Source organism: Grammomys surdaster, unplaced genomic scaffold, assembly GCF_004785775.1.
Source record: "Grammomys surdaster isolate TR1022 unplaced genomic scaffold, NIH_TR_1.0 262, whole genome shotgun sequence".
NCBI classification, from domain to species: domain Eukaryota; kingdom Metazoa; phylum Chordata; class Mammalia; order Rodentia; family Muridae; genus Grammomys; species Grammomys surdaster.
Window position 1 is genome coordinate 3,954,297 of NW_021604703.1, and position 7,892 is coordinate 3,962,188.

The window sequence follows — 7,892 nt, forward strand, 5'->3', positions numbered from 1 at the left end:
GAAGTCATTCTTCTCATTTCAGTCTGCCGAAAACCCATGTACGTGGAATGGTGCCCAACCTTTCCAGGTTAGCAGTGGTACAGTCCTTCCAAGCACCCCAAAGCTTTGTTTTCTGACAAGCTAAAAAAAAAAAAAAAAAGATACCAGTATTCAGAGACTAATCTCAATCCCAGCTTCTGCCTGTTTGGAGATGGTTTTCAATTGATCGGCTTTCCGTGACACCTTCTGTCATCCTCCCTAATCTACTTTGTTTTTTCATCCTCAGTGACAGATCAGCTGGGTTCACTTTTCAGATTTTTTCAAGTATGTGTATATGTCTCATCTTGTGAGGCTTATGCATGTGAGTACTGTCATCAGAGACTAGAAGAGGGCATCAGATCCCCCGGAACTAGAGTTGCAGACAGTTGTGAGCAGCCACGTGGATGCTGGGAACCAATCCCAGCTCTTCTGCAAAAGAACAGCTACCTGCGGAAGCATCCACCCCCATCTGAATTCTTTTTATTAATGAGATACTATGAACCCAAGGCATTTTGCACTGATACTCCATCTAACACACTGCAGACTGTAGGCAGGCACGATGGAATGAGTGATTGGTAAATGCCATCCCTCAGGCTCAGGGGGCCTTTTATACATTCACAACATTTAATGCTATGCCTGGTCTTCAACTATGTGGACCAGGAAACCACTTTGTTTAAAATCTCTGGACAGATTTTAATCTCTGGACTTAAGGAACAGATGCATGTCTTTACATACCTAGTGGTGACGGTGTGACCAACAAGCCTCAACTCTTTGATCTGTTTCGATGCCTGTAAATTGTGCAGTGCGGCTCCATGTACTCCCGAAGCCTGGGGTGGGCATTAGTCATCTCTGTTCCTGTAACTCCTCACCCATACTCCTGTGAATAATCCCAATAAAACTCTCTGATGAGCCAAGTTGGACTTTGGTGGTATTCATTTGATCACATCCCCTCGGTAATAAAGTCACACAGTAGCAGATAATGCTTGCTGCCACAACCTTGAATCCGAGTTCATCCCTAGGACCCACACAAAGATGGAAAAAAAACGGCTCCCATAACTGTCCTCTGAACTCCACGTATATGCTCACACATGTCCAGACAGTAAAGTTAATAAAAATTCTTTCTTTTAAAGGAATTCCGCCAAGAAAAAAGAATGTTCTTTGTAGGCATATATATTTTTCAACCTTCTTTAATAAATAAGAGTTTAGCCGGGAGGTGGTGGCACACGCCTTTAATCCCAGCACTTGGGAGGCAGAGGCGGGCGGATTTCTGAGTTCGAGGCCAGCCTGGTCTACAGAGTGAGTTCCAGGTCAGCCAGGGCTACACAGAAAAACCTTGCCTCGAAAAAAAAAAAAAAAAAGAAAAAAAAGAGAGTTCTACCTCCCCCTTTAGTTAGGATAGGGGGAAGTGGACCTGTTTAGACATAATTCTTTGGGGTGATTCCAATCTTTGTTGTTCTCAGTCCAGTTCACTTGGCAGACACCATGCATGAATCGGCAGCTCCAGTTCAGTCCAGCAGAAACTTGTGAGGAGACTTGCCAACTGGCCCGAGTCCACAGAAGCCTCAAGAAGCCACAGGAACCTCATGAGAAGTTCTTTTGCAAGTCTCTCTCTCTATGAAGTCACCACAAGCAAAGATCAGCAATGCAATGTAAGACTAACCAATACATACATGCCACGAGTGAAAACTAGCAAGACAGAGCAAGGCAAACCAATGCTCCAGCTCCCACTGTCGGTGTGGTCATATTATATTCCTTCTAAACATCATGCATCCTCTCACCTGTGTCTGCGTCAGCAAAACATTCTTTCATCTGGCTGCCCCAGCACAACACCGTTTGACATAACTGACTTTCCAAAGAAACCAGAAGTGTCCACTTCAGTTCCTATTGAAGCTGAAGACTGTGTATGTAGAATTCCTAGCTATTGTGTGGGAGGACTCATGAATTAGTAAAAAAATTGCGAGGTAGCTCAGCCGGTAACCTCCACATACTAGGAGAAAATAGACTCCCTCTGTTGTTCTCTGTAACACACGTGCGCGCATAAGGAGAATCAATATAAAAATGTTAATAGAAGAGTAGGGCTGCAGAGATGGCTCATTGGTTAAGAACACTGGCTGCTCTTCCAAAGGTCCTAGGTTCAGTTCCCTGCTCTATGTGGCAGCTCACAACCATCTGTAACTCTCGTCGTAGGGGATCTGACTCCCTCCCTCTTCTGGCCTCTGTAGGCACCTTCAGGTCAAGTTCCAGGACAGCCAGGACTACACAGGGAAACCCTGTCTCAAAAAAACCCCAAGAATAAACTTCAAAATGACCACCTCCCATGATCCACAAGGAAAAGCCTGTGAATGAGAGTTCTAAGTGTGGTGAGCTTACTTTTGCAGTTACCTTACAGAGGGGAGCCTAGCCTTAATCGTGAGCCGATAAAAGGGGCAGAGCAGGTCCTGGAGAACAGGAGCCTAGTAAGGATTAGACAGGGAGTCCTGTTCCGTACACTGGAGATGGAAGACAAGGTAAGGAATGCTGGTGTTCTCCAGCTACTGCATGGTTGTCAGGAAACAAGCAGGGTAAGAAGAGATTCAATTTCACCACCAACGAATGGATTCTACCACAACCATGTGGACTTGGGAAAGGACCCAACATCTCTTGCTGAAATGACAGTCCTAGTTGTGTTTACTTTCCTATTGCTGTGGCCACGGCAATGTATCTGGGCTTCCAATTCCAGAGATAGAAGTCCATCACCATCGGTGCCAGAAGCGTGGCAGCAGACAGGCATGGCACCAGGAATGGCAAATGGAAAGCTTATGCATCAAACCACAAGCATGAATTGGAGAGTACAAACCAGGAACAGCGTAAGCTTTTGAAAGTTCAGTGCCCACCCACCAGTGACATACTTCCTCTGGCAAGGCCACACCTCCTAAGCCTCCCCAGACAGCACCTACTGGAGACCAACTACCAGAGCCTAAGGGGACACTCTCTTTCAAACCTAAGAAGCCAGACACACCTCCTACATCAGTGATATTAGTGATCTTTCACATATCTATTTATTTATATATAATTTAGATAAGTATAATTATATACATTACAGATTATATGTGTATTATATAATTATAATCTGTAATATTTATATCATATGTTTTATCATATATAATACATATAATTTTTAAAATTTTTTACCATTGGAAGAGGCAGTGGTTCAGCAGTGCTTGCTGCTCTTGCAAAGGACCCTGGTTCAGTTCCCAGTACCCTCATCAGACTGCCTGTGAGAACAGACTGCAGTTTTCTTTAGATCCAACAGCCCTAGCTTCCTGGGGCAGCTGCATACACATGGTACACATAAATTCACAAAGCCTCACACATGCACGTAAGCATGGGTGTGAGGACCATACCCCCAAAGAAAACTGCCTCTCACCCAACAGCCATCAATGCCAACAGCACCTCACCTAAGGGTGGGCCCTCATGAACCCCACAACTTTCCTGTTGACAGACCTCACTGTATCACTGTGCTTACCTCCAAGGTCCTGGGATGTGCTACCACATCAACCATAAGTGCTTTTTTTTTTTTTTTTAAGATTTATTTTTATTTGTATGTCACGTGTGTGTGGGTACCTAAGGAGACCAGGAGAGGGAGTCAGATACCCCAGACCTGGAGTTACAGGAAGTTGTGAGTAGCTTCAGGTCTACAGGAACAGGAAGCACTATTCACCCTGTCTCACCTCTCCAGCCTCCAGTGTTCTCTTTTCTGCCGCCAGCTTAGTGGATTTTATTAGACACCAAGAACAAAAGCCCTATGAATGCAAAGGACCACACATCCAAAGCAATGCCCTGGCCATTCATATCTTTTTAACAAAAGCAAAAAGAGGGTGAGGTTTCAGTATTTTATTCAAGTTTTATTTTAAGTGATGTTAATTACAGCATTTGAAGGGGAGGAGCTAATTCCACACAAATTGGAAGACTCTAATGTACCCATTAAACTGCTAGAAAATAGTGGTGAGGCTACAAGAGGAGTCAGGTGAGATCCCTAGTGTTGTCAGGGTGTGACCACAATCACCCGCCCAGCTCAGAGCCGGAGAACCCGGAAGCTATTTCATACTCTGGTGCAATGGCAAAAAAGAAAAAAAAAAAAAAGAATTAAAAAAAAAAAATAGAAGAAAACCACACCACAACACAAGGAAGAATTATGTCCTGAATGACTGGCTCCGTCATGCTCACCCTCTCCACCCTAAAATGGCACAAAAGAAATAGCTAACCACACCCTAAAGACTACTTTTGGTGTAAAACAGGTAACTGATGGGCTAGGATGGGAACAGGGTGTGACGATCTGTCTAAAAAACGTCCCTTTCACACAGGTGTGTACATGCTTCCGAGCGAGCAGATAGGATCGGGACACCAGGGTTCGATGCTCAGGAAGTCACAATTTCATCTGGGGAATGGGTACAGATTTACAAAGGACCCACACGCTCCCACCTTCCACTTGCAGCCTGGCATCTCTAGAGGGGCTCCTCCCCAATCCACGCCTACAGCTAAAACGGACCCTTTCTGGAATGGGGTTTCTGCTGTACCTCTGAAATGAGAAACGCCTTGAAGCCGAGTCATCCTTAGCCTGGAGGTCTAACGTGGTATTTATCAACTCTCGCATCCCCAATATACAACATTAAAAGGTACACTAAATTCTGAAGGTAGCTATGCTGCAAAATAGTTTAAAATTAAACGATTGTACAATATTCATTTATGCTTGAAATTCCAGTCCTAAACCAAGCTTGTGGCCGCCCGCGTTGACGTTCTTGCCATCCAGCAGGGCTGACAGCGTCAGTTTGATACCTGCAGGGAGGTGAGATGGGAGGTGTGGGATGAGAGGGGTGACAGTTGGAGGGAGAAAGGGGCAAGAGACAAAGGAAAGAGAAGAGAGGTTAACATCAAAGTCAGAATCTGTTCCAGGAGCAGGCAGCAGTGGCCAAGCAAGGTGACCCTTCAAGGTGTGTTCTGTAATACAGCCTGACCTGCTGCTATCCTCAAACAAACACATGCGATGGCCATCACTGGTCCACAGAGAGAGACCCTACTGAAACACACTTCCGAATCCCCTTTCCTTCCCGCCTCCCCCACTCCCATTACAATGAGCGCCAGCCGCTGCTGCCCGACTCACTAAGCTGCTTAAGCAATACTGCCTTGGAGGGAAACCCTATCCTGTGACAGCCTGAGTCTTACATTCATCTCCGTAACACGTGTGCACCCACACAGACGCACACAAACAATAAACTTCTTTTCCTGGGACTTACTTGTAACTTTAGAAACTTGATTCGCATATCACACACCAGTGAGAGGCTGAAACAACTATGCATAGAAGACCCACTACCCACCAACCCTATACCCTAGTCTTTCTATCCTGAGGATGATTGACAGGCGAATTTTGACTACAGCCCAGAAGTAGCTATCACATATCACATATTGGGAAGAGGAAAGGATACCCAGAGATGCAGTGAGTTAGCCCAGGTGGTTTCCTTCTGCTATTTCTCAGACTCTTTTTTTCTTTTTACAATGACTTCACAGCTCCCTTTATAAACATTTAATTATAAAAGTTTATATATACTCATTTATAATGTCCCTCAGCAATAGCAGAAATCAGCAAAAGGCAGCAGAGAACTAGCTTTGCACACGGGCAACACAACACGTACCTGGTTTTAGGGTCTGCGTGTACCCTAAGCCAATCAGGCTGGAGTTGTTCACTTTGGCCTGAAAAAAAAATTAAGTCCAAGTGAAGATGGTGTCCCTCACCCTACATGTCTACCTCCAAACTTGGTGACAGCATCTTAGGCAAATCCCAGTATCAGAACCATGTTCATGCTGGCTCATAGCCACCTTGTAAAACTCAAGGAGATGTGTCACATGCAAGTGCATGTGCTTTCCTGTTTCTGTGAACTTCCAAGGACAGAGCAAGAAGAAGGGCTCTCAGCAAACTGTGTCCCTTCTAACTGTCCCTTTATGCTCCCAACATTCCAACAAGGAGAGCCCTTGTTTTTCGGTTTTATATGCATGCCTCATGTTGAGGGAGGCAAGTCCAATTCTCAGGTCAGGAGATTTAAAAGACTCTCTGTGAGTTACACCAACCAGCAGAAACATTCTGCAACATGACACTTCCTCATCTCACCTCAAAAAGGTGGCCACCTACAGCACGATAACAGAAGCCAGCTCAACTGAGTTCATCACAAAACCTGTGCCATTCCGGACCCCTGACGGGTGCCATGGGTAAGTAAGACAAGATGCCACCTGGCTTTGTCTTTTTGTGAGATGTGATCTCACTATATAGCCCAACTTTGAACTCCTGCTACATCATAGCCAAGAATGGCCTTCTGATCCTTCTGCCTGCTGTTTCCACAGTTCTAGGGACGAAGCACAGGCTTTCTGTATGCTAAGCAAGCACTCTACCAATTGAGTACATCCCAGCCTCATTTCTGTTTGTTTGGGTTCTTTCTTCCCAGTAATGTGGCTGAAGCCCAGGCCCTTGCACATGCTGGGCCAGGGCTCTACCACTGGAATATATCATCCTGACCACCGATGTCTTAATGTGGACTGTAGGGACTGAAAAAGGAGGGGAAGAGTAAAACACTTAAGGGCACCCCTCCATACAGTTTGCATGAGAGGCTCAATAGCAGAGCAGTCTGCTTACAGCCGGGTCCCAGCACATACTTGCTGTGTGCTCTGTGCCTTTAAGGAAGTTACCCAATCAACCTCCATAAGCGTTCAGCTCCTCCAGTGTCAAAATACTGAAGATATAAAAACTATGCAGGTGTCAAGCGGGATTGACATGCCTTTAATCCCAACACTTGGAAGGCAGAGGCAGGCAGACCTCAGAGTTTGAGGTCTCTACAGAGTCTACAGAGTGAGTTCTAGGACAGCCAGGGCTAAGAGAAACCCTATCTTCAAAAAAAAAAAAAAACAAAAACAACAAAAAACAAAAAATAACAACAACAACAAAACAATCAAAACCCAAAAACCATGGAGGCCAATTGTGGTGCACACCTTTAATCCCAGCACTGCTGAGGCAGAGGCAAGCAGATATCTGTCAGGTCTATATAAGTTTCAGACCACCTAGGGCCATATAGTGGGACTTTTAAAAAAGTACCTGTCTCAAGTATCTCAATTAAACACGAGAATCGTCTTTACCCAGTGAGAGAACATCTAAGCAGAGCACAGAGTTCTGTCAATCATGTGTGATGGGTGATTCTCAGGTACTCACCGAAAAGCAGGCATCAGGGTCGACCTGATACTTGGCTGCTATTCCAAAGCGAGTGTTACTGTTTCCTGCAGTCCAGGCGAGATTGACAGCAGTCTCCAACTTCTTGTTCACCTTCTGGTAAATGGAGCCACCAAACTCTGTCCCGTCATTCCTACGAGTAAGCATAGCAATAGATGTTCAGCTATCTGGGGAAATGGGATGAAACCCAGGTAGAGTGACCAGCACCAATAGGAGAGCAAGGATGCCAGAATCAAGCCAGGGTATCTAGACCAAATTTCACAAAACACATGCTGAAATACAGGAAGCCCTACAGGAGTAGGACAGACACCAGAGTCTCAAAGTTTCAGAAGATAAAACATCTTACCCATCACTGAGAACTCTCTTAGGCATCCCAGACTACTACCAGAGCAGCACAGAACCTCAAGATAGCTTCTAAATGCTCTTTAAAAATGGAGTTAGCGGAAGCTGGAGAAACTGCGCAGTTAAGAGTACTCGCTGCTTTTCCAAAGGACCTGAACTCAGTTCCTAGCACCCACATCAGGCAACTCACAACTGTCCATAACTCTGCTCTAGAGCATCCACCGCCCTCTTCTGGCCACCATGGGCACCTGCACACATGTGACACACAGATACACACACACAC

General features: G+C 45.3%; 1 protein-coding gene across 2 annotated transcripts in view; it reads right to left on the reverse strand.

Annotated features, from left to right (window-relative positions):
* Positions 1-3,876: 3,876 nt before the first annotated feature.
* Vdac1 (voltage dependent anion channel 1) overlaps positions 3,877-7,892 on the reverse strand; it is a 27,724-nt gene continuing 23,708 nt past the window's right edge. For both annotated transcript variants that reach the window (XM_028775893.1, XM_028775892.1), the window contains 3 exons: positions 7,250-7,400; positions 5,688-5,745; positions 3,877-4,833 (listed from right to left, as the gene is read on the reverse strand). In XM_028775893.1, coding sequence (XP_028631726.1) covers positions 4,742-4,833; positions 5,688-5,745; positions 7,250-7,400 — 301 coding nt within the window. In that variant the 3' untranslated portion in view covers positions 3,877-4,741. The remainder of the gene's footprint in view (positions 4,834-5,687; positions 5,746-7,249; positions 7,401-7,892) is intronic.